Genomic DNA, 27123 nt, shown 5'->3' with positions numbered 1-27123 from the left:
TCTTACAGCAATACTAAAAAGCACTACAATGATGTTTTTTAAAGAATGACGTACAGTAGGTTTATTGTCTTGTGCTCTTATGGACAGGTGCTCTTTATGTGGTAGTTACAGTTTCAGACAACGTAGAGTCCATTCCTTTAAATTGCAGCATAAAACATAATTGATAATTTAAATATAATTGAAGGAAGTGATCACAGGATTGTCAAATGTTGTGATGTTGTCTTTGCTTGATGTCTTTGAAGTAATGAGCACTAGGAAGAATTCTGGGAATGCACTGATTGCAGAGGATATAAAAGTTCAATGAAGTCTTGGTTGAACTACTTGAAGTATTCACATACAGCTTCTGCATGAACGACCTGTGTTGTATCTATCATACATGCAGCAGTGTGGGTGTGACGTAATAGTTCTGGTAAGCAGAAACAGCAGCTTTCGTTCAGAATAATCAATGGACCCTTATTCCTTTTAAGATTAAGAAGCTATATTTCCAACAGCCAAAGAAGAGCTATATATTTACCAAACAAATGATGTTTATAAGAACATTCTAACTCAAATATAAACCCATGTTCTTTGACACTACAGAGTTGGCAAGGGTCAGTACTGCAGCAACAAGATCTCTATAGCAGATGACTCTTTCCGGGGATCACTTGTAGTTGTGAACATAGGATTGTTCCAGGATGAAGTAGCGCCGGGCTCCACTCTGCAGGGAGAGCTTGTCCGCAGGGCAGGGGAAAGGGCAGAGGCTGACCCGAGGCAGAGGAAGTGTGATGAAGGGCACAAATCCCATGAGCATGGATCGGTTAGGAAGCGGTGGTAGAGCAAGGCCTGCAGGTGAGACAGGTGGTGAGACTGAATGACTTGTAGCTAGAGCTACTGTATTGTCCTATTAAAATATGGATTTTTGTTAAACAGGAAATTAAAATGTTTAAGTGCCAAGACAAAAATAAGCCGAGACACATCCTTACCTGGTGGTTTGGTTTCTGTGTTCACTTGTTTACCATGTGACAGGGCTGTGTGTCTTTGCTGTTTGTGTCTTTGATTCAGTTTTTGCTCAGGTGTAGAAATGGGATTTTCATATGAGATATCTCATATGAGATAATGTAGAGCAAGCTGAAGTCACCTTCATAGGTTCTAGTAAGTGATGGTTTCCAGTTGAGCAGGTGATAAAAGTAAGACTAAAATTCTTAACAAACTCCTTTAATAACTGAAGAGTGCAAATTATGTTAATGTGTAATTTATAAAATGACTATGTGTTGATATGTTTTCTGGGTAAAAAAATAAATAAAATCAAGAATTATTGTTGGGGGATCATTTGTCCAGTTTGTATTACAGAATGTCTATATAATCATGGAAATGGCACACACACCAAAAATATCTACAGTGCCTGCCAACTCAATCCATTACTAAACTGTATACAACTATTATAAGTGTAATAGTAAAACAAATATAAATAATAAATTAATATAGTAGAGACTCAATAATGATCTTATCTTATCACGTGATAAGTGAAATATAAACGTTTACACATGCACACTTACAAAAAAGTAATACACTTTTCCCCTCGGATTCTCAGCATTCATTGTGGGGAGAGGGAGGAGCTGCTCACCTTGTGTTGTACGAGTCCTGGCCAGGCTGTGAGTCTCTCCCAGTCGCAGGATAGCCTGGGATCTGGAAAGCAATACCAATTGTGACACAAAACTATACTGCAGAGCGAATAATAAGTATAAGTATATAAAAATATATCAGAGTAATTAACACTGATTTTCAGTTTAGCACAATATGAATATGGAAATTTGGCTATTTAGCAGCCACTTTAGAGCCTAGTGATTAGGTAAGCCCACAGAAAATACTACTAGAAAAGAACAAAGATTTAAACATTACAAATGCCAGATTTAAAGACATCAAAAAGTCGTTGAACCACAAAAAAAAAATTGTTTGCTAAGCATGGACCCAAGAGAGGTAAATCAGCATGAAAGAGAGTGCACTAAAGTGGTCCAATATAAGTTTAGCTACCATAGAAGTCCTATGTAACAGAGGATCTACAATGTTTGTATTACCAGGGGAACTGTGACAGGATCTGGAATGTTGGCTGGACTTGTGGTTGGCAAACCAAAGCGTAAGTGAAAAAGCAGCAGGGGAATGTATCATGAACAGAACTGGGGGCTGGTCGAAACCACTGGTAGAGTACGCATATATTATTATCCATCCACAGCAGTTGTGCCAGGGGTTTTGAACATTGGAGATACCATTTTGTGAAAAGCAAAGACAGGGATATTTTTTTTTCTCCCCAAAACATGCTCTGTGTTTTTGAAACATGTTCTGCCCCAGGAAGGGGTGGAAAAGGAATGTAATGAGCTATCTTTCAATATATGGCATAAATGGAGTTCACAATATAATACAGAATTAATGTAATTACATAGCTCAAATAGTGCAGTGACTTCCCCCCATGTAAACTATGTTTTGTGCTAAATCAATAAAATGCAGTTCTAATATGCTGAGTTCCAAGAGTTTTAAATCACTATTTCCTGCATGAAATTCACAAGGTTTTTAGGATTTATTTTTATGTTGTAGGTACACTGACATTTTAGTGATCAGATAGGACTCATTTTCTATTTGTAAGGTTGATCAACAGGGGGGCTACTGTAAAAGCCACATGTTTCCTGTGTTTCCTGTGTGCCTACAGCTGGTAGTCATATAAACTACATTTGTGATGAATCCTTTGTACTGTGTTGCAAATGCTATATTTTGGGATTATGGTCAATTGTTCCCTTAAAGACTGAACAAGCATGTGTCTATTGAATGAGTAGGTATCCTTGACATGACAGTCACATTCACATCCAAACAGAATGCCATTGTAATATGAGCAACAGGAGGACACATTTTTCCAGAAAATTAGATCTCAGAAACGAATCCCTGTAGCACTGTGCAGACAGGCTATCATCAGTCTAAACTGTAGTGATTAGACACTCCTTCCCAGATTATCACACTTGGACCACCTCATTAATTGCTGTGCTACACAAACATTAAAATAGTCTGAACGTCAGCATCACATTGACTCTCATCATCAGGGTGGTCTGTTAAAACCCTTGATTCAAGGACTTGGCTCCACGGCTAACAAATCCACTAGAGATGACATAAACCTGCTTCAAACATCTCAGTGGCATGAAGGTGTTGTGAGTTTTTTCTGTGAATAGTTTTTTTAGATTAAAACTAGGCATGACATTCCACAGGTTAAACTATCATCTCCTGTGCTCAATTAGCTCTCATTGATGAACAAAATCATTTATGTCCAGTCATGTCATGACATTTGCCAAACCGCTTAATACCGTACGGTGTCGCAGGAAGCCGGAGCCTACCTGCCAAGCAACGTGCGCAAAGCAGGGTCATCCTGGAAGGAGCGGGGCGCCAGTCCATCCCAGGGCAAGTGCAAGTCAATCATACTTGGGGAGAATTTGGAGGCCACGGTAAAGGCCATTTGGCCCGGACACTGGGATAACTCCCTACTCTTATCGAGAAATACCCAGGGATCTTTAATGACCACTGAGAATCAGGACCTCAGTTTAATGTCTCATCTGAAAGACGGATTTAAGTACAGTATATTGGCCAATTGTAAGTGATGATTGTGAAACTTTACTGAAATGATGCAAAAAAACCATTTAATCCTCATCCAAACTTTACTTTTCTCTAAAAACATAAATGCATATAGTGATGAATATTTTGATGCTCAATTTCTAACCAATGTATGACAATAATAGCTCCTTTGTACAGTAGCTTTCTTACTTGTGTCTGTGAGGCTGCAGCAGCACTGTGTCTTTTCTGCCTGGTGGTGGAGGGAGAGAGCTGCACAGACTCTCTCTCTGCACACTGCAGAAGAAGTTGAGTACGTCGATGGGACTGAGTGCTGGCCTCTCCTGTGTCAGGAACACCTGTCTGTGCTCCATCTGAAAGAGTGGAGGAGTGTGCATTTGATGTATTTATTCACACCGCATTTCACCCTAATAACAATATAATTCTTAATACAATAACAGAAACCATCAATTTTATATAATAAAACAACACCTGGCTTTTTGTGACAACCTGCATAGAGGAATATGTGTAAATTGCTGCAGTCTCCTTGGACTCATGTCTATTCCATACCTTGTACTTGCAGGTCCAGGACTGGAGCCACTGGCTGGCAATATCACGAAACTGTGCCCTGGGCACCTGCACTCCTTGCTGTTGGATGTCCCAAGAGTCCAGCTCTGTGATCAGAGAGCCCTCTTGGTCCTCCAGGCCTAGACGCTCCAGCAGGGGGAGCAGTGTTCGCCTGCATTGAGGAAACCAAGAGATGGGCACATGGACACTGCAACAAATATAGTTTTGTGTATATTTGTAAAGGCTTTATGTTGTACACTGCCTTGAAGAGTTTTTCATAAACTAATGTTTTATGATGTGAAAAAGGAAAAAATGCTTGTGAACCAGTACTGTGATCTTAAATACAGAAAAAATTTAAATCATGCAGAATAACCAGCAATGTGGCGCAGTGTAGAACAGTAGCATAAAGAATCCATCAGTTTGACTACTCTTTTCTAGAAAAATGGATAAAAGAGTTCCTTCAATGTCAATAATCACATTGTATTTACAAAAATGAATACTGGTTCACAGATGTATGAGAGAGTGCAAAAGTAGTCAACTTTTCCAGCTCTTGTGTAGCTAAAATTTAAAACAATTCCCCCCTCAAGTTTTAGAACTAATTTATATTTGCAGTGATATTCAAGAGCAAATTCTACCCTGGAGGCAAAAGGTCTGAGATGTGTTGTTTTATTCTTGAGATGTAATAATGATGCATTAATTCTCATTCTTGACAAACGTACACTGTAAATTCTTGCTCACATCCTCGCTGCCTCCCTGCTCCTGGATTATCACTCACCTGATCCCTGGTTCTCCCTGAGCCACATGTGTGATCAGCTCCACTGCAAGCTCTGTGCTACTGGGGCACAGAGAGACCAACGCACACAGGGCCTCACTCAAGAACTCTCTCTCATTAGGGGTCTGTTGTAGAACCAACACAAATCCACAGATCAGACTCTTTTTTTAGACATAAGATAGCCACAAGAAAAAATACAAGCTGCCTATCCTTTTTCAGATTCCCCCCTCCTGCTTGCATCTTATTTCATTTTGGAGCCCTTTTCTCCTACTATACGCCTACTTGCCCCCTAATGCTTTGCCTATATTTTAGTTGCCACCCCTGTTCTATCTCCGTGTTTACTGCTGTACCATCAGTATGTTGCTGTCCTGGCGCACTGTGTCCAGCAGAGCAACGCTGATCTCCTTGCTGTCCTGCAGTGCCCCCTGCTGATGTAGTGTGAGAATGGCTCTCAGAATTCCAATTTTCAGTGCAAAGTCACTACGCTTCAAGCAGTGCAGGAGCTGTCGCACAAATTCCCCAGCGCTGTGGGATGGACTGAAGAGCTGCTGACAGACAGATGATTGGGTCACACACACTCCACTCCACCCTCAGACCAGATTGGAAGACCTGGTACAGAGTTCTAATTAATATCCAATCTTACTGGCTAAAGATGTAAGCTGGAATAAGGGCTAATATTTCATTCAACCTTTGATCATACTTACTAAAATACACAAATTATTATACAATAAGTCAAATCACTGATCAATTACTAATTAGAAAGTTCCTGTAAATAATGGTTACTGTAATCATTTTTTTATCACACCACTACAATTTTTATTTGTTCATCATACTGTATTATGACCTGACTGTGTAAAACACATCGGTGCCCACAATGAAAACATGCATCATATGAAGCACATAAAAATTAATGGAGTGATTGATTTGGACTAGCTTCTTCAACAATAATGAAACAACAAAAGCTTACACTGTTTTATATACTATATTATTAGCACCAGTGCAGTAAATGGGTTGAACAATATTAATACCAGGGTAGCTATTTGTAGTAGTCTAATGATATTAATACTATTATAGGTACATAGACTGCAGAGTCCTGGTTTGTGTCAGTGTGCCCCTGTGCTGTCATTGTGCTTCTGTGCATGTCCTGGTCTTGCTCTTACCTGGGGGTCTGGAAAGAGTGTCTGAAACCAGTGCTGGTCCAGGAACTGTAGAAGGTAAGATGGGAGAGTGACGGAGGGCTGGCGGGGTGGGGGTTGTGGCGGAGTGGGGGTGGGAATCGGGGGTGGAGGTTTCATTGGTCTCAGAGGCTTCAGCACAGGGGGTGGACGAGGGGCAGGCTGCGGAACAGACGTAAACACAACAACAAAAAGAGGAAGAGGTTTAATTTGCCTATATCGTACCATAATCTGTCATTGACTTCTAAAGTTGTTTCCCCAATACCCACCATCATTTCTGTTCAACTGCATCCTTTCCCCTTTCTGTCAATGTTTCCCTCTGTCTGCCCTGTGTTCCTCTTTTAATAAATCCCCAAATCTTCTCCTACTCTCCCCAGTTCTTATGTCACTGAGTCAGTCTCTTGTTCTTCCTCCTGCTCCTTCTATCTCTTTCTCTTCCTCACTCTCACTGACCTCTGTACTGATGCCCTTATCCTCGACAGGAGGGGGTGGTGTCTTCTCTTTTGGAGGATTGATGGTAACCTTGTCCAATAGGGCTGCGATATCCAGTTCATCTTTATCTTCATCATCATCATCATCATCATCATAGCATAGAGTCCTCGCCTCATCATCATCTTCTTCAATGCACTGAGATTACAAGGCACAGCATTTTAAATAAATACAGGACACTGCAGTAACAAAATAACTAGCCACTCTGTAGTTAACAGGAAAAAAGGGCACATTACAGTGCAGAACACACAGATAGACTGCCCCCTTACAAACAGAAACACACATCACTCCTCACACTGTTAGTCACACAATAACTGATAGACTCAAGTCCCCATATACAGAATGCTTTCCTGGCCCTAGGCTCCCAGACTTCCACAGCAAACTACCTCCCTAGCACAATACAGCACAACATTTATAACACAACATAAATAGCTCCATTGACTCAATCTCCAGCCACTTGCCCTTTTCTGACCTGAGTTAAACTGTCCCTCAAAGTGGGACCCCTCCAGGTCTTCTCCTTCTGACTGTTGTCCAGTTGTTCTGGAGGCCATAGCTGCCCCACCAGCACAGAGTTTGGGATGGATCCCCACAAACCCCTTGGGGTAGGACTAGACCACTGAACCTGTAAATACATAGATACACACAGAGACAGTAACAGTGAGGTACCTCATCACCCTGCAAAAACTGCTCATTATTCCAAATTGACTAAAGTGAATTTTATACGTGAAATCTTAAGTTACTGATCTAGCAAAGAAACTCAGTCTTAAAACAGAACATTGTACAGGTACACCACATTAACCGAGTAATATTGTGTGTGTGTGTGTGTGTGTGTGAACCATGTTTTAATGTCTTCTGAGGACACTTTTAAATGAAAAAGACCACAAAGCATTACATAATAAACTAGTATTCCTCAATTAGTATACATATTAATCACTTACCTGAAGTATAGTTTCTTTTAAATTTAAATGATGCATTTGCTGTTGTTTATAGGTAGGGCAAACTGTGGGGAGCTGTGTAGTGTATTTACACTGATTTTCCCAGGGTGGTTTGGTTTATTTGTGCTAATAATTTAATTTTATACTATTCTATCTTTGTGTGCTCACTCCATGTTTTTTTAGGCTGTGAGCACCAGTTACTGTTCGGCCTGACTATTGAATCACTGATTGCTGGTACTGTTTATCTGTTGGCTTTGGTAAAGTTGGTAATTGCTGTTATTTTTAGGACTATTTTTTACATACTGTACCAGCAACAAAACATTTTTGTGACAGAGCCCACTTTAGGATGTCTAGAGCACCTGCAGAATGGTCATTCAGTATTGTGTCTGAAAATGAGAGAGTAACTACGGAGAGCTGAATGTTAAAAAGGAACTGCAATGCTATTTTGCTATTTCAGGGTTAGAAATAATCAGCATTGATGAGTGTCTTTCAATCTTCAATGAAATATTAAATAACTGGTTTGAGAAATTGGGACGGCAAGGGAGAGATGGAGATGGAAGAACTAAGGTGAATCCTCGAGGTAGTAGGCAGGAAAGAGGTTGAAATACTGTATTAGACAGAAGAATATATGCTACTGGAGAGGGATCTGACACCAGTAAAATACCAGTAAAATACTGGTAAGTAATGTTCAGTGCTCAAGGCTCGCCACCTGGAACATTGTTGGAGTAATTAAACTGCTGCTCGTGGGATTCATAGAACAACAAGCACAGAGGAGACTTGTAGTGAAGCTAAAGAGGGTGGGGGGAGGTGGCTAGGGAATGGAACACCCACTACTCTGTGTTCGACCCCAGCCCATTACAGACAAGGATGAGGTGTTTCAAAAAGTCCATGATGTGTGAAGATTTGAAGTCCCTTTTCTGACTCAGAGTGGAACTCCAAAAGAGCAGCAATGATTATATGGTACAATTTACAAAAGCACAAGATCTGAAACAACAAAATGCTGGACAAGTAGATCCTATCTCACCTGCTCTGATGTCAGTGACCTGTGAACCCAGGGCTTAGCAAGGGCAGGATCAGGGAAAAAGCCCCCTCTCTGCGTATCGGGTATGGGAAGTAAGGCAGTAATAGCCTTGGGGCACATCTGGGCCTGTAGATCAAACAGTTCATCCTCTGGGACCTGGGAGGAGAAAGGAGAATTATCCTGGAATACAGCCTTTGATTTAAAACTTGTAACCTTCTCATAAACCACTGTGAATTGCTATAGCTAAATACATATCTGATACAAAGGCAGTTCCCTGTTATCAGACATGCTGTCAGCATTGTAATTAATACTGCAACCTTCTCAGCTCATCAGGGTAATTTCTTACTGTGTTGCAGGCTGTTTATGTATTGATGTACTGAACAGACAGCATTTAGCTTAATGTGTTAGTGACATGATTGTGGATACAAAATGGTGCAGTATCTAATTATGACATATTGAAATGCAGTACTCTCTTGTTTTTTATTAATTTCATTTCTGCATGAGACAGCCACAGCCTCCAGTCATCAGATGAATTTTCTGAAAGGTTTTCACACACAAATCTATTTTTTATTGATCTAATTAGATCCACAAAAAGTACCGCTGAGTGACGGTGATGGGGGACCTTATATTTCCCTGTTAACAGTGGATCCATGTTTCTGCAGCATTCACAATAACAATGGAAAAAGACAGAGCCAAGAAAATTGAACTTATATACAGTATGTACAGTAAGTAACTGTTTGACTGTAATAAAAACTGTATTTATAAATTTTCTTCTGGATAAATTGACATTTGACATGGACATTTACCTTTAAGAGACACCTTTTGTAGTAAGTCTCGAAAGTCTGCTACTTTAGTACTCATACAGTGCTCAAAGGAGACAGATCTTCTGTTGCCCCTTCATCAGAGCTGCTCATTTGTAATTTATGTTCTCTACCTCTAGACTAACAGTCTTCCCTTCACCTTTGCTAAGTTTGTATCTATTTTGGTACTTTCTGTTACATTAAAAACTCCACTTGCTATGTTTATTGTTTACACATTCAAATTGTTCTGCAAAATAAAGGTGCTCCTCATAATGAAAGATTTTATTATGCCCATCAAACTGCTCAGTAAAAGATTCCCATGACAATGCTCCAGTCATTATTTTGGGTGGCAGTGTGGTGGCTCTGGGGCTGGAAGGTTGCCACTTCGTATCCCACGGCCGGCAGAGGAATCCTACACCTGAGCAAAGCCCTTAACCCCAACTGCTCCAGGGGCTCTGTATAAATGGCTGACCCTGTGCTCTGACCCCAAGCTTCTCTCCCTGTCTGTGTGTCTCAGGGAGAGCAAGTTGGGGTATGTGAAAAAGATGAATTCCTAATACCTAATAAGAAATTTTATATTGTCAATAAAGTGATCTTATCTTATCTTACTGATCTATGACAATCAGAGCTAAGTACATTTTGAGCACTGGTACCTTCACTCTAGGTGGATCTCTGTAGAGAAGCTGCAGATAATGAGCAAATGCCTCTTTCTGTGTGTCCCGGCTGCGCTGCGGCCTCCGCTTGCTCTCTATAGCCCCCTGCTGCAGCAAAGCCAGGTCTCTGTCCCGTGCGACTAAGGCCAAATAGTCCTGGGAAAAGATACAGTCTCTAACAGATACAGTGACACAAGTCATAGCATAATGGAACTGCACACAGTGACACAAGGAGAATGAGAATTGCACTGACACAATTTCAAGCAGTAAGAAATACTTTATGCCCCATTTTTAGTTGTAGAAAAGGGCAGAAGGCTGTGTTCTGACCTGTTCCTTGTTTTGTAGTTCACTGCTATGGAGTTTCCCCTCTTTACCATCTTCCAAGGTTTGGCTGACTAACCTGTGAATGAAAGGACACAGATATTGAACTCTTATTCCTATTGGAATTTTTGTGTCAACCAGATCCAAAGCTTGAGGGGGTAATGAAGCAATTTCTAACTTCATCCATAAGATGACACATGCCTAGAAGTAGTGACACATTCAAGGGCCGCTGTTTAAAAAGGGTTGCCCCTCCATACTGTCCAACTTGCATCTGCTAGGATCATCAAGTATTGTGCTGTATACTCCAGGTCAACATATTGGCAACAGAGCCTTCACAGACAGGAATGTTGCAATCGTTTTGACACATGCTTATCTCAGTGATCATCCGGAATCAGCTTTGACATGCACAGGTGTCTGTGAATCCTTCCTTGTATCTTTTCCTCCAGAATGAGTTTTTGTGCCTAAGGCAGGGGATAAGGAACTCCAGTACGTTCCACTCCACAAGGACTCTTAATTGCCCGATTGATTACTTAAACAGACCAATTAAACAAATCCAGTTCTGTAGATGCTGGATATATCACAAAATCTGTAAGACCTGCAGGACCTCAATCATATTACATTACAGTTGTAGAAAGCTTTTACCTTTAACAACTACACTAAATTGCCTTATTGAAAGCCCTCTTGAAACAATAAACACACTGTTATTACTGCACAATGAAAATCAAAGCAGCCTGAAGAAAAATAATACAAAAAATGAAAAACAATGGCTTAAATGCATCAGTTTACATCACAATTGCTGTGAATGCTTTTTAACTGGAATATATCATTTAGGTATTTTAAAACCAATGTGAATACAGTTCTGAACTGCATGCATTGCGGCATTTTCTTCCTAAATGTATGTTAATGGATACATCTTTACTGTCACTGTTACAGGTATTTAATAAACTGGCTAATTTGTTAGTAAAAAATATGGTAAGGGGTGTCATCTCTGGAGTGATATTGTATATGCCATTAATGCAACCTTATACCAAGGATAATTAGAGTCAGAATTCCATATACTTTGGTATCTCTTGTAGTGGCGAGGCTTAATAATAAGGCAGAATTAAGTGTTTCTGAGCTTTCCCAAATTAGGCCTCATTTCTCTGTTCATCTCTGTGGTGCAGCCACAGAGAAACCATTCATGCAAGGTGATTTAAGGTCCAAGGACAGCTCCCAAAGGGGGATGCATTTAGCTAAGCCTGGCTATCATGATCAATGGTCATCCATTGGTGCCTATCTGTCTAGGGAGTGCGAGTTGGACATCTGGACTGCATTACTAAGTGTCAGGACTAAGTGACTCATATCTCACCTTGATCAACCAATCAGGGACTGGTAGGGCCGAGTAACCCACGTGGGACTCTGATGCCCATGGAACTTTCAGCCAATCAATGAGCTGAAGTTCCTCCAGGTAAAAACAGGCAACACAGAGAGCCTGAGAGATTCGACAAGATTGAGATTCAGATTCAACAAGATTCAAAGGAGAATTCCAGGGCAGGACGGCCCAGGAGCAGAAGGCTCCCAAGGGCAGGACATTCTCGCAGCGCGCCTCCTGACCATCCTGAGACTCAGCCCGGACAACCACGGAACGGCCAGTGTGTCCGAGTGCCAGAACTTTCCTTTGTTCTAAGAGTCTAGAGTGGAGGTTGCCAGAGAGTAACCAGCAGCAGGCCTCGTGAACAGGTCGGAACTGTGGACAGCTGAATTACTATTCAGAACTAGCTCTTCATCATAAACGAACTGGTCCTCTTCCTGACTTGCTGGGACCCACAGTCATCTTTTCTCCTGTGCACAAACTTTGCTAGTTAATGCCAACAGTGAGCATCAGCAGCGCACCGTCGCAAGCCGCACATCACAGCCTGGCACGGAGCCAGAGAGCGCGGATTGGACAGCAACAGCCTGCAACTGTTTCTTTGTGCCCGCAGGAGATCTGAATCCCCAAAGATTGGATGAGTATTCAACTTCAATGCATTACAGCTCGAGAATTCAATTGTTATCCAAACCAGTTGATATCAATTTAATTCCTAAGAGTTATGTACTTGTTTGAGTATCTAATGTAGAAGTTGTAACCAAGTTCACTTTACGAAACGGTCTTAATGAATGATATACTGAACGTATTTCCTCTTGATGTGTAACTCTTTGTAACTGATTGAATATATAACGTTTGTATTCTGATAACCCTCTCGCTAAGATCTGTTAGGTTTATATGCATATTCTATGTATTAATAAATGTATCCTCGTGTATTAGTACCTGTGTGTGCGCGTTGTTTGAGTTATGTCGCATGGTTGGATTCTAAAGCCACCAAAAGAATCAACTTTGTGATTTACTGCTACAATTAATAATTGTCTCAGTAAATGCCCAAACCCTACAGAACTGGTGCCTTCAGAGAGCCACTATGATTACATATTTGGCGTCCCTGAACCGGTTTTCTCTACATTATTTTGGCGTCCCTGGGTGGGCATGGCAAGACTGAAATGAGTCAACCAAGCGGAATAATTCAATATAAAACGCCGCGGGTTTCATACACGACAATACAGTGTGCTGAAAGCCGAAAGAAAAAGTTCCCCTTGCTCTTTAAGCAGTGCTTGATTGTTTTGTGATCTTTTGGCGTCCCTGGCACGGGCGTGGCAAGACTGAAATGAGTCAACCAAGCGGAATAATTCAATATAAAACGCCGCGGGTTTCATACACGACAATACAGTGTGCTGAAAGCCGAAAGGAAAAAAAGTTCCCCTTGCTCTTTAAGCAGTGTTTGATTGTTTTGTGATCTTTTGCGATCTACCGGGTTGATTGCATACTTGATCTTGTGGTTTTCTGTGGTAAAACTGTAATTTCGTACTTAAAAGTAATACTCTTTAAGTTTAACGATGGTTGCTAAAAGGTCTGAATTCGAGTCGCTATTAAGCACTCTCTCTAGCAGCGACAGGTCTGACCACGATCTCTTCCATATCTCCGTCAGCGGAGAAGCTAGGAGAAGAAATCTCCATTCTCTGAGAGAGCTAGCGAAGGACATAGAGAGATTTGACCCCGCAGTGTCAGAGAATAATATCGAGAGTTATATTCAGGACCTCAGGTATAACCTGCAGTACCTGCCAAACGCCACAGAACAGGAGAAAGTGTTTCTGGTTAGAAAAACTACCAGCAGAGCTGTACATGAGTGGATGGCTAGGCAGATGAAAGAAGTCTGTAATGACTTTGAGCAGCTATGTCAAGCACTTATCGAAGAATACAGTGCGTTTATTGACCCGACCGCTGCGATAGCCGCCGCTCTTAACATTAAGCACGAGAGAGCAGAGTCCCCTCGCGAATATTACGAGAGACTTAGACGAACTTATTTTGCAGGGCGAAATGATGAGGGTTGCGAAGAGAACACACATTTCAAGGGTTTATTCATTGCGAATCTCCACCCATCAGTCAGAAAGATGATCTTAATGCATATAGATGCACAGACCATGAAAATGACTGATATTAAGAGATTCGTGCAGAAAGCCTGGGAGTATGATGTCCAAAGTCGCTCTGAGCAAAAAGCTGTTAAAGCGACTGTGTTCGCCGTCAGAGCCAGCAGGGTTAATTCCCCCCTGCTCGAAGGAGCACAGGCTCCTGAGCTGGCTAAGCCCCGTTCCAAAGCACTCACACTGGACCGCACCCAGCGTCCTAAGTGCCATGAGAACACCAGGGGAGGGAAAGGGCTAGAAAAAACTGAACAAAAGGATTCAGTAGCCGCCCGCCTGGCCAGGCTTGAACAAGCTTTATTAGGACAGGGACAACCGTTCCCCAAGGCTGCCGGAAGCGTGAATGAGCTGATACTCTCCACTGGAGGAGGCGGAGACCCGCCCCCTCTCCCTCCCTCAGTCTATCTGATTGAGCGGAATGGTTCCTGCCTGGATAAGGTCAGCCACTCCCAAGTGAGTGCTGACTCCACCCCTGAAGTCACAGAGCAGGCAGTAAAACGCAGAGGAAAAGCAAGAAGCTTTTACCTCAAGGCTGCCATGGGAGATGTCTTACCCAGTGAGACACTGATTGACACTGAGGTTGAAAGGTGTTTGATGTCACACGGCAAGCTCAAACGGGTAGAAAAAGAAAAGGGCATGCGACTCAGAGAGGAACCTTTGGTGGATCACCAGAAAGGCAAAGTGTGGAAACAGGTCAAGGCTCCTAAGTCTTCTGTACAGAAGGAAAGGGGGGCCAAGAGGCAGACTGTGCTCACACAGAGCCCACCGAACACAGAAGCCCATGCGGAGATTCCTTCTGTTCCCTCTGGACAAGAAATAAAAATATTTCCTTGTTCCCCAGATATACAGGGAAGTCCTGTCCCGGCTGAGGTCCCAACAGCCTCCCTGCCACAGGAGCGCTGCTCCAAGCAGCCGCCTGATCCACCAGGTAAAGCACACCCCTTTTACGTCCCTAAAGAGGAGCAGATCTCCCCACCTGGCGATGAAAAGGAGCTTTCCCTGTGCACCCTGGCACCCAAGAGGGGTCAGGACCACCACCCCGCAGTGGTGGAAGGGATCCAGATGGCAGGAGAGCAGGTTGGTGATGTAGCCCTCACCCTTAGCCCTGAGAGGTCCTCTATTAGTGAGGATCTGCTTGAGCAGCTGTCACAGGGCCACCGCCAGGTGCCCCTGGTGCAACATTCACAGGTTAGACAGGAGGTCCAGCTCGACGCTGAGACTACTGCGCTGTGGACACACCTGATCCCAGATGCCGATTCCCTCTGCTTTGACCCAGGGAACCTGCAGTCAGGTAACATTATTTCTCACAACTACCAGGTAGTGAGTGAGACTGACCTGATTGTTCCTGCCTCAACGTCAGGGTTGCCTACACACCCAGTCCCCCAGAAGGGACAGGGAATGAAAGCCGAGCTGGTTTTCTTACAGCCACCAGCTCAGTTTGTCAGTCTGAGTCTGACCAACAGTGGTTCAGCCAGACTGGAGCTGGATGGTCAAGCCACCCGCCTGCCAGTGCAGGACATCGCAAAGAGAGGTGTCAGAATCCCCGCCTGCACTGACATGGGCCTGGTGAGTGATAGTGAGTTCAAAGACAGTGAACTAGCTATCCCAGTGCTGGGGCAGCTCCCTGAACCCCTAGCGAGGGAAGGGGGGAGCGAGCAGGTGTCCTACACCTACCCCCAGCGAACGATTGTAAACATGCCGATAGAGGGATTCCTCAATCAGGAAGTGTGCAGGGTGGACCTGAACAGTGAGAATGGGATAACAATCCCAGATCACTCAGGTGCTCCAGATGACCACTCAGCCGAGGGTCAGGCATGCTCCACCGCTGCACCGGCCCCTGCAGGGTTCCTAGAGCACAGGCATGAACAAATCGAAAAAGCAGATGCCCTGGAAAAGGAGGAGCAGCATCAGCCGCTGCGTCAGATCTCCCCAGATTTCCAGGATGTTGGTGCCCAAGATGCCACAGGGCATACTGAGAAAGACACCATGTACACGCCGCGCCAGCTTAGAAAGGCAACAGTCACTCAGAAGGAGATGACTGGGATCAGCCACCCGAAAAGACTTTTGGGAGGACTGATTGCTGCCACCACTGTTGTGCATTTGCTATTTCTGGTAGGTTTGTGTGCTACTGGCACTCTCACCCTGACTGCCCCAAGAAGGCAGGTGTCAGAAATGCCAGAGGGTAGTGACAGACTGTATCAACAGCAGCAAAAGTTGGAAAGCTTAGGGAAAGCCCTACAGGCAACTTCCTATGCAACAGGGTTAAACCTTATTCCCCAACCAGTGGACATGATTGCCGGTGTTATACAGTGGGTTTATGCTTGTGTGCAACAGGCCAGAATGTTGACACAAGACCTGTTAAGGGAGTTTAGTGCCACTGTAGCCAGTCTAACCACGGCACAAATCCCAACCCACTTGATTCCACTCTTCTCAGTAGAGGAGTGTGTGACATTAACCCCATCGCTCATAGCTCACCCAGAAGGCAATCCAAGATTGAATTCGGTTCCAAATCTTGAGATGGGTATGGCTACCAAAGCTATCCATTGGCTGTGTCTAAACGATTCACCAATGAAGGGTGTAAAGCTACTAATGAGCAGAGGGAGGTTAATGAACCCCATGAAGAGCAGGTGGGAAGTAAATGGCTGGTCAGCACACCACATTTAACTGACACTATGACTTGTGACAGGCATGATACAGCTACCACAATGCAGCTATCTAACCAATAGTTTTCCTGTAAGTTCCCGAGGAGGCCATAGTACAGCATGGTAACTTAACACTGTACGGTCTGGAACCAGACAATATAAGACCAAACTTGAGGTCTAAGATGCCTTCAGGTGCCACACTATTCAATTGGATAGAAATCCAAGAAACAGTAAGCCCTGAAGAGGTACAGGTAGTTAGTTTGCTTTAATGGAACAAACCTCCAAATCACCCTAGCAGATACCCAACACAGGTGTTGTGGTTTATCGGGGGGCTGGGAACAGGAACTGTTGTTATTGTAACACTACTGCCAGGTAGCTGGATCATGACTGACAGTGTACTCTGAATGATGTACTCTCACATCAAGATGTACTCTGGGTAGCATGAATGAGTCAAAGGTAGCATGTCAAAAGAAAGGAAGTGACTTCTCCCCAAATATCTACCACAGAGGTATCAGATATTGACAGTGAACTTCCTGATGTGTAATTCCTAGACTGAGATAATGTCTCCTACCGTGTTTATACATACTCCAGATGTTATTCATCCTGTTTGTATCCAATGCTGGTTCCGGTATGAATTCTCGAGGAGTAATGTAGACATTTAAGATTAATGTTCTAATGGCAAGGGACATCACTTAACTCTGTTTTGTTTTGAAGGCAACAACGCCTCAGGACCTCGTGACCTTCAAAAAGGGGGGATATGTAGTGGCGAGGCTTAATAATAAGGCAGAATTAAGTGTTTCTGAGCTTTCCCAAATTAGGCCTCATTTCTCTGTTCATCTCTGTGGTGCAGCCACAGAGAAACCATTCATGCAAGGTGATTTAAGGTCCAAGGACAGCTCCCAAAGGGGGATGCATTTAGCTAAGCCTGGCTATCATGATCAATGGTCATCCATTGGTGCCTATCTGTCTAGGGAGTGCGAGTTGGACATCTGGACTGCATTACTAAGTGTCAGGACTAAGTGACTCATATCTCACCTTGATCAACCAATCAGGGACTGGTAGGGCCGAGTAACCCACGTGGGACTCTGATGCCCATGGAACTTTCAGCCAATCAATGAGCTGAAGTTCCTCCAGGTAAAAACAGGCAACACAGAGAGCCTGAGAGATTCGACAAGATTGAGATTCAGATTCAACAAGATTCAAAGGAGAATTCCAGGGCAGGACGGCCCAGGAGCAGAAGGCTCCCAAGGGCAGGACATTCTCGCAGCGCGCCTCCTGACCATCCTGAGACTCAGCCCGGACAACCACGGAACGGCCAGTGTGTCCGAGTGCCAGAACTTTCCTTTGTTCTAAGAGTCTAGAGTGGAGGTTGCCAGAGAGTAACCAGCAGCAGGCCTCGTGAACAGGTCGGAACTGTGGACAGCTGAATTACTATTCAGAACTAGCTCTTCATCATAAACGAACTGGTCCTCTTCCTGACTTGCTGGGACCCACAGTCATCTTTTCTCCTGTGCACAAACTTTGCTAGTTAATGCCAACAGTGAGCATCAGCAGCGCACCGTCGCTTGCCGCACATCACAGCCTGGCACGGAGCCAGAGAGCGCGGATTGGACAGCAACAGCCTGCAACTGTTTCTTTGTGCCCGCAGGAGATCTGAATCCCCAAAGATTGGATGAGTATTCAACTTCAATGCATTACAGCTCGAGAATTCAATTGTTATCCAAACCAGTTGATATCAATTTAATTCCTAAGAGTTATGTACTTGTTTGAGTATCTAATGTAGAAGTTGTAACCAAGTTCACTTTACGAAACGGTCTTAATGAATGATATACTGAACGTATTTCCTCTTGATGTGTAACTCTTTGTAACTGATTGAATATATAACGTTTGTATTCTGATAACCCTCTCGCTAAGATCTGTTAGGTTTATATGCATATTCTATGTATTAATAAATGTATCCTCGTGTATTAGTACCTGTGTGTGCGCGTTGTTTGAGTTATGTCGCATGGTTGGATTCTAAAGCCACCAAAAGAATCAACTTTGTGATTTACTGCTACAATTAATAATTGTCTCAGTAAATGCCCAAACCCTACAGAACTGGTGCCTTCAGAGAGCCACTATGATTACATATTTGGCGTCCCTGAACCGGTTTTCTCTACACTCTGTAACTCTAACTCTTCCTGGATGTTTCCTGAGTTCGTACCATCATGGAAATGCTTGACCTGCATCATTCTTAATTCTGATAGACTATGAGCTACTCCAAAGCAGGCACTTTCTCTTCAGACAGCAGGAGGAGGTGGAGGGTTACCTGTGTATAGCAGTTCTGTCTGCATCAGAGGTGGTGTCACTCTCTGCCAAAGCTGGGGGAATGGGAGGGTCTAGGATGGGCTCAGGGAGATCGTCGCACAGCAACTACAGAAGCAGAGAATGCTAGATTATGAATCCCAGAAATGCATAGAGGATATGCAGCCACAATGTATAGATCAGAAGACAGCACTCTGTTTCTGCTTAGTGTGCCAATCGGGTCCCCCCTTTTGTACCTGAAGTTTATACTGTCTTGGTAGGAGCGAAGCACAATCAATTCTAAAAAGATTCCCCTGGATACCCAATAACAGATCACCACGTTCACCACAGAATGCCAGGCTTTCCGGTTCAGCACTGAGACAGAGGGTCCTGGAAGGACAATATACATACGGAAGTATGTCAATGCTTAAACCAAGATAAACCAGGGTAAATCAAATCTTTTTTCTCTTTAACCTCTCTCTCATACAAATATAAGAAAACACACAAACTTCCACAACAGGACAATTTTCTCTTTTTTGCGAACTAAACAGTTTTGTACACATATAATACCGGTGTGGCTCTGTTACTGATTTTTAAAATTTATTTTAATTTTTTTAAGTAAAAAAGGATACAAAGGCAGGCTCAAGTAAAAAGAAAGAGACAGTCTTTAGGCATACTCTAAAGACATATGGAGACACAACCAGATGAATTGAAAAATACTCTAAATACTTTAGACCTTTTAATACCTGTTAGCATGGTTCAATGTACATTAACTTCAAATTGTTTGAATAGAGTCACAAGAATAATAAGCCACTTTTAATCATTTTTTAAAAATTATAAACATACTGTATGTTTATTCCACTGGTGTTGGTGTTAGCAACTTTCTTACAATGCTTTTATTTGTTCTAAAAAAGAGCCATATTGTTTCCTAAGGACAGGACAGAATTAAGACATAACCACATACACAGTTTTATGTTGGACCACAAAACATAAAAACCAGGCTAGATAAAGACAAAAGAACACAGAGGGACAGGCAGATGGGTCTGGCTCTTGACCTGAGCAGTTGGTTCTCATCATCCCATATCTGGATGGTCCCATCTTTACTGCTGGAGGCAAAGACCTTCAACCTGGGGCAGGCACATAGCCCTGTGAACACACAAAGAGGCTCTAATGATAACTGAATATTCTTCATGGAAGCCTTTGTATTACACTTTTAAAACAATAACAATATAGCAATATTGGCTTTCTGTTTACCACTACTAGTATACAAACATACAAAGAACAAAGAAGCAGAAAAGTGCTTTGTGGACTGTGGTAATCATTTGAGGGGAATAAAAGAGAAACTACATTGGTGAGGTTTAAAAAAGCAAGATTGCTAACTTGAAGCTGATGTAATCTCAGTGCATGCTGTTTGGTACTGCTAGCTCCAGTGCTGACTGCTGTGTTTTGTGATGCTGAGCCAGGTTGTTAGTAAGGGTAATCACCTGTGATGCTGTCCACTGGGTCCTGGCTGGGTGGGTGGTCAGTGCGCTGCTGGGTCAACAAGTTGAACTGTGTCAAGCTGTAGGTGGCGCTGTCAGGTTCCTGGAAGGCCAGAGCTAGGAGGGGTCCTAGTGTGGTGCAGTGCAGTGGTGGCTGCCCACAGAACAGGCTAATGTGTAGACAGAGACACTCCTGGGCATAGGGGAACACACGCCACACCAACACACACCTATCCTCCCCTGTTCAATACAGAACACAAATACTCACAAACTTTATTACACAATTTATTTCACATTTAATCTTTTTTTTTGCTGTCAATGTTATCAGATTACGGTTTCATTTTAATCAGATTTCTACTGTATTTTGACTGTTTTAGACTGAATAGACTGTACTTTTACATCTATGTTGCTTTTTACTTTTCCTTAAATTACAGAAACCATTAAGATGTAAGGTGGAAAAACATTAAGTACTTGCATATTATAAAGAAGGACCAAACAGAAAACATCTAATGAAATTACATATAACTTTGTATGAAATACTGTTTTGCTGTATGTTGTTCAGTTTCAGTGTTTATCACTTTTTCAGATATTTAATCGGTAGTGATACTTGTTAAAACACAAAGAATCTGACATATGAACACTTAAAAATAAAATATAAACAGGTACACCAGGAAACAGTCTGTATACATGTTTGAATATATTGGCAAACCCCCACACAAGTGCTGGTGCTGTACCTATAGAGATGAGTTGGCTGGTGGCTGGACTGGCCTGCAACACAGTGACAGTGTGGCCATTGTGAGCTGGAGTCCTGTACTGAACTTTCCCCGTCATCCAGCACAGCACTGTCACAAATCCCCTCTCCTGGCCCAGCACAACAAGGAATCTGCACATAGAGTGAAACACAGTAACTAGAATGGGTGCAGTGAATAGCATATAGGAAAGAGGGGTATATATGTTTACGGTGGCAGAGAGGGAAAAGAAAGAGAAAAGAGAGACAAATATCTACATGGATGACCAGGGTGACCCAAAATTTCCTTCACTTAAAATGCAACAAGACTAAGGTCAAGCTCCTCAGCACCTATGTTCACCTGAGTAAAGTCAATGCAGTAACCCTATCTGTGGATGGCACTGTGCTTGTATTTCAATCCCAATTGAAGAATTTAGGGGTGATATTTTATCCAACTTGAGTTTTGACCCTCATGTGCAGAATATTGAAAAGCATCATTCTTCCAAACATTGTCAGTCTACGTCTTGTGTTGTCTTTAACTGTAGCAACTGGTCAACACATTTGTCTTATCTAGAATTGATTACTGCAATGCCCTGATTGCTGGACTTTCTAATTTTGGGGTATCTTGTATACTTTCTGTGGATGACAGGGCTTTTTCTCACTATGCCCCAAAGTTCTGTAATTCTATCCTCAAGGATATCAAAGAATCACCTACCCTGAGTGCCTTTAAATACGGACTCAAAAGAATTATTGTTAGAAAGGCTTTTATTTAATCAGTGTCTGTGACTGATTTTCTGCTTTTCCTCTAACCGCTTGTGTTTTGTATGTTTATCTAGTAATTTGCTAATCTTATTACAATGTTTTACATCTACTTTAAAGCACTTTGTGATGCTACTTTTAAAAGTGCTATGTAAAATAAAGTTCAGCATTAACTACACTGTATATAATTTATTAAACTACAAAAGCTTGTCAAAAGTGTTGAAGAGATAAGAGAGACACCTGCGAAGTGAGATAATAATATTATTTCTTGTTTTTGTATTTTTGCGAACTATGCAGTCTAGTGTCTTGAAGTTGGCTTTGCGCTCAAATATATAAAGATGCTGCCTGTCCTTCGTCAGTAAGATAAAGGGCATGTATCTGGTAAGCTGGCTGTACGCCCAGAACATGAAAAGAACTAACTGTTGTCTAGTCTGCAACTTAGATATGATTAATTGGCATGTGTTGCTGTCTTATCATTTGTTTAGAATGTGTCATAGAAATTCTTTTTGTTTTAAGGTATAAAGAGCCATCTTCAGCTACTTATTTTTTAAGTCTGGTGGTTTCAAGCAGGACTTCCATATGCATATGAAATAAAGAGACTTCTGCTTCACAGACACCTGAACTTTGTTATTTGTATGACACAACAGTGTAAAGAAATTATTTACTGAGACCCATAGAATCTGCATTCATTCAACTCAACAATAATAATGATAATAAGTGTGTGATTACTTGCATGATAACCGTTAAAAAGTATTGTATTAACAGATGACTGTCATATTACATTTTATTTAGTGATGTTTGAGGCAGAATGCAGTCCCAATTATTTCCCATTAAGTACAAATAATAAAATTCAAGGAATGTACACAGATTTACAGGGCAGCTAGTTTTTCTATCTTTAATTCCACAAATACCTGAAGTGCTGGGAAAAGCTGTCTGACTAACCAATTGACTGGCCAAGCAATGCTGTCAAACACAAATCATTAGCATTGGATTCAGCCCTTTGACACTGATGATGACCTCAAATGTCACATCCAAATTATAACTGAAACAAATTCAGTGTTATCATCAGTGACAATTTTTTTTGTAGCAGACATACTGATATATAATTATACATAGTAAAGGTAAATTTATTTTGATGATTAACATTAGTGATCAACAGGGTTGGTCATTGGAGGTGATTAATTACAACATTACAAGTTAGCTGCATGCGTGTTTATCACTGGAAGCAATCAAAACAGGTTGGAACACCTACAACACATTGTAGGTGTTCTGGTTTCAGATGCTGTATTGTGAAATAGCTCTTATAGAGCCATGATAAGCATGTGTCTGTTGACTGATCTGAGTCCCGGATGCCATGTTGTTCAAGCTCATCTCACAGATGAGCTCTAGCATCCATTGTGGAACTGTCGCATTCGTATCCTACAAGAAAATGGTAGTTACATGAGCTGCATGAGGACATTCATTGTCCTGCTGAAGGACTCTGCAGGTAGGACAGCAAACGAGGTCCCAGGACAGTGGTCAATACAGTCAATTGGCACCAAGCAGTCAGGTTGTCATCAAGCAATACAAGCAGAAACCTGCAGGGAGTTGACGCTCCTGGCCAGACAATCACAGCTAGACCTTCACATTCATTGGTTTAGATTATCATTCTGTACTGCAGCACAATACAGTCCACTGCTGATGACTCCACCTGAGGTGATTTAGTCTGGTCTCCAATGTACTGGCATGAAGACTTTATTCTCTTGAAAAGTCTCTTACTAATGTGTGGAGTGTATACTCAAGTGTATTCTCAAAAAAGTATTTTGATGCTGAACCTTTTAATAGACATCCAACAACTATCTTCTTTTTTTTCAACAAACAAATGTATAAACAGAGTGATGAATTTGTTTTGACGATCAGTAGTTAGTAGATACAGGAACTGAAACAGACATAATAGATCTAGCCTGGTGGAGAGTCTTACCTGTTTTTGTCATCCCGCTGTGTTCCCTCCCTCTTCCTCTTTGGCTTCTCCCCCCGGTTCTCCTGTAGGCTCCTCCAGTGCATGAGTGCACGTTCGGGGTCTGTAATATGGCTGTACACCAGCAGACAGCGGGCAGGGCCAGGGCAGGTGGGGGCCTTAGCTTCTACAGCCTCCTCTTTACCCCCTGGCCATGGTTCTTCTGTTTTACACTGCCACACTCCCAGGCAGCAGGCTGGACTGGTCAACATGCTGACCCTGATCACTGTCCCCTCTTCTGTCAGGACCATTAGTGTCTCCAGAGGGAGACAGTACTCTGCCCCTATGGCCCTCTGGCCCTTCCTCAGGCAGAAAGTGGTAAGGACTTCCCCTGTTTCTCCTGCTACCAGAATAAACCTTCTATCCCCAACCAAGCACAATGCACGGGTGGGATATGACGGGGGGCAAGAGGGGGCCACAATCTTCTGGACACGGCCACCCCCCTCACCACATAGCTGACAGTGTAGTCTGTACAGGCTGGTTAATCTCCAAAAGTTTACTCCTTGTTCTGAGTAGGAAATGAAAGTGGAGCCCCCACCTCTCAGACCACCTAACCCCACTGGCACACCTCCTTCAGCCCATATTGTCTGCACCTCATCCCCTTGTTCTAGACTCCAGCAGCGCAGAGTCCCATCCAGAGAAGAGGACAGCAGCTGGCTAGACTGAGAGCAGCAAGCCAAGGCCGTGACTGCACCTGAGGACAGACACAGCCACAGAAACCACACAAGCACAGAAAGAGGGATGCGTCAGTTGCAGAATGGGACAGACAGAGCTTGCTGTATATCAGGTACTACTGTTTCCAAGTTCTTACCAGTATGACCAACAAAAACTATCTGGAGCCCCCAGTCAGGCCCCCACACCCTGATGACACCATCCCATGAGGCAGTAGCCAGACCATCCAGTGGGAGGCAGTATGCCACCCCTGTGATGTTCCTAGAAATGCAAAGAGCTCATTATTAACTCATTCAATTTTTGCCTCTCTTCTTGTAATTTTAAAGGACTAATCTTTTGGGGGGGGATTTCTCATGTATTTAATTTTTTGCTGTGTGAAAAATGGTGGAAGAAGACCAAGAAAAGTTATTATAGAAGAAGTATTTCTCATACAGAACTTGAATCAAGAACTCCTGAAATCAACATGCAATGCAGCTGATGAACAGGAAATTCCCCAACAGCAGGCTTACAATTAGTACCTATCTAAATATGACTTATATGGCAACCAGCAATCACCCCACACAGAAACCTAAACTTTGTAGTTTGTATAGCTTTAATTAGAGCCCTCTTTTACAACATTACCAATTGTATTACCAAATAATAACAAAACATATTAAGCAAAGGTGGATGGTGATTTATGAGAGGTTTGTTGTGGTGAGCTACAGTTACAAAAATCAATAGCAGTTAGTTTGTTCACCTGAGATGTAGGTCACTCCTGTATTCCAGCAGCCGGCCCTCGCAAAGGTCAATCACAGCAACGGCCGTCCGACTCACAGCAAATGCCCTGTGAGGGCAGCCATGGGTCTTGCTGGAGTTATAGGGGGTCAAGGCCAACTGAGTAAAAATATCTTGCTCTCCAAACCCCTCTGTGATTTGTGCTCGGCACACCAGGTGTCGCACACACCACACGCTCACATTCCCTGCTCCTGCTGTCACCAGCTCCAGGACTCCCTCTGCAGACTGACAAGTGCAGATGTCTGGTGGGGAGTCAGCGACAACCAGGGGCCGCAGGTCTCTGTCCAACAGAGCTAAACTGGCCTGAGGCCCCCAGGCAGCATAACAGTCAGGTAGCCCTGTGCCAGTGATGCCCACAAAGGAATTTGACATCTGAAGTGTTGCCCTCAGCTGCCCATCAGGGTGATAAAGCCACACAGAGCCCCCCTTGTCGAGGCTGACAAAACCTTCTGCCTCCCTTCCACCACCCATGTGAATGACTGGGACGCTGCAGGGCACATAGCGCAGATGCTGCAACCCATGTGTCAGAACACAGGGCTGGTCATCTCTGAGCTTCACCTGAACAGGGAGGGAGGGGGTTAATACAGTCAGACACAGTAATACATCAATACTCTTACACTGCGAAAGACAGAGAGAGGTGGGATAAGCGAAGAGAGAAAGAATCAAGAAATGACTGGGCTTGACGTGAAACCAGAAGAAAGGAGATGGGGGAATAGCCTAAAGAGAGAGGTGTATAATGGAGAGGTGGAACAGAAACACAGAGTTGAGACAGCAAGGAATGTTAGAAAGGGGTTAAAAGGGAAAAAATAAAGCAAAACCAAACTTTGCAAAAAAAGGAACTTTTGCAAAAAAAAGAAGATGAACCTGAGTCTCATACCTTGTCCTCTACGTTTTGGACGGCTTGTCTTAGAAGCCCCCATCTCCTCAGCACCCTCTCTCTAGGGGTCTCCGCCTCTCTCCGGACAGGGGTCTGGGTGGTCAACATGTGATTCTGCTCCAAGGCCTGAAAAACAAATTGCATGGATAATACCTAATATTTCAAAATCAACAACTTTGATTGGTCTCAATGCCAATTGTAACAAAGACAAAGTTTAGAATCAGCTGAAGCCCAGCTTCAATATGGAGGACAGGGCTAACTCCTTTGTTATTTGAAGAAACAGAACAGAGGAGGTTCAATAGATTAAATGCTTAGAGACTGGTTGCAAGGATTTCTTCTTTATTTTCTTTTTCATGAACACACGAGAAATATAGGATTCTGCAATTACTGTAGTTCATTTTAATAAAAGCTTTATATGCACTTGAATAAAACTACATTCTGTTTTTTCAGTTAGCAAAATTGTACATCTCATGTGCCATCTTTGAGCATTTAAAACCAGTAGCAATAACCTTGACCTGTCCGAAATCTGTCCGTTGCTTCACGGAAAACCCGTTCAAAAGTTTTTTAATTATATAAAGTACGTGTCTTTTAGTTTAACTTTTTTTTAAACAACTGCGACTCTCCCTCGTTGTTTACAATCAATAATAATTCAAGTTTAATAATTTATTAAATTGGTTTACTTTGGAAGTGGATACCACACGTCCTCTCGGTGGGTAGGCACCCGACAGAAAGTACTTATTTTTTTACTCTGGACATGAAAATCCCAGGTGGCACCTTGCTTGCATATTCTTTCACAGCTGCACACGATTGAAGTAGAGCTGCGAAGGTTAGCACTAACACTTGCGCTGGAAATACAGGGTCGTGAATATCTGAGACGCCAGCAAATCACCTCACTTACCGAAAGAATCGTAGAAACTTCTTGCAAAGGCATGGCAACTATAGTCGCAAGAGAGACGCCATATTCCGCCCCACAGACAGGTTACTACAGAAAACAGAAAGCAGAGCTAACTGCGGTGTCTATTTTGTTTCCACAGCCCGCAGCCCAAACCGCAGTTCTACTGAATGGCTGCGTTCTTTTGTTGCCAGGAGACAGGGCGCTTCAGATTGAGCCTCAGCAGCGGAATTT

The 27123-nt window shown here is 42.8% G+C and overlaps 1 protein-coding gene across 3 annotated transcripts; it reads right to left on the bottom strand.

The window, feature by feature from the left end:
* Positions 1-640: 640 nt before the first annotated feature.
* Positions 641-27047, bottom strand: wdr97 (WD repeat domain 97). Of its 3 annotated transcripts, none has more exons than XM_015354303.2 (22): positions 26896-27047; positions 25998-26123; positions 25083-25678; positions 24486-24607; positions 23639-24368; positions 20927-21075; positions 20196-20432; positions 19767-19857; positions 18969-19101; positions 18737-18840; positions 10304-10376; positions 9977-10132; positions 8527-8679; positions 7040-7189; positions 6532-6705; positions 6064-6240; positions 5254-5451; positions 4907-5028; positions 4135-4303; positions 3778-3938; positions 1604-1665; positions 641-822 (listed from the first exon to the last, which is right to left on the bottom strand). In XM_015354303.2, the coding sequence occupies exons 1-22, from the start codon at positions 26926-26928 to the stop codon at positions 641-643; spliced, it is 4098 nt and encodes a 1365-aa protein (XP_015209789.2). In that variant the 5' UTR covers positions 26929-27047. The 3 variants fall into 3 exon arrangements, with proteins under 3 accessions (XP_015209789.2, XP_015209791.2, XP_015209792.2); XM_015354305.2 differs by having other exon boundaries at positions 5254-5448; XM_015354306.2 differs by lacking the exon at positions 5254-5451.
* Between the last annotated feature and the right edge of the window lie 76 nt (positions 27048-27123).

Source organism: Lepisosteus oculatus, chromosome 6 (genome assembly GCF_040954835.1).
Source record: "Lepisosteus oculatus isolate fLepOcu1 chromosome 6, fLepOcu1.hap2, whole genome shotgun sequence".
Taxonomy (NCBI): Eukaryota; Metazoa; Chordata; class Actinopteri; order Semionotiformes; family Lepisosteidae; genus Lepisosteus; species Lepisosteus oculatus.
The sequence above is the reverse complement of the archived record's forward strand: the minus strand, read 5'-3'. Positions and strand labels throughout refer to the sequence as shown.

Coding starts and splice junctions, on each gene's coding strand:
- wdr97 (XM_015354303.2), bottom strand. CDS start 26,928: ATGCCTTTGCAAGAAGTTTCTACGATTCTTTCG. Junction 20,433..20,926: donor CAGCCAACTCATCTCTATAG/GTACAGCACCAG, acceptor TGTATTGAACAG/GGGAGGATAGGTGTGTGTTG. Junction 19,858..20,195: donor CCCAGTGGACAGCATCACAG/GTGATTACCCTT, acceptor GTGTGTTCACAG/GGCTATGTGCCTGCCCCAGG.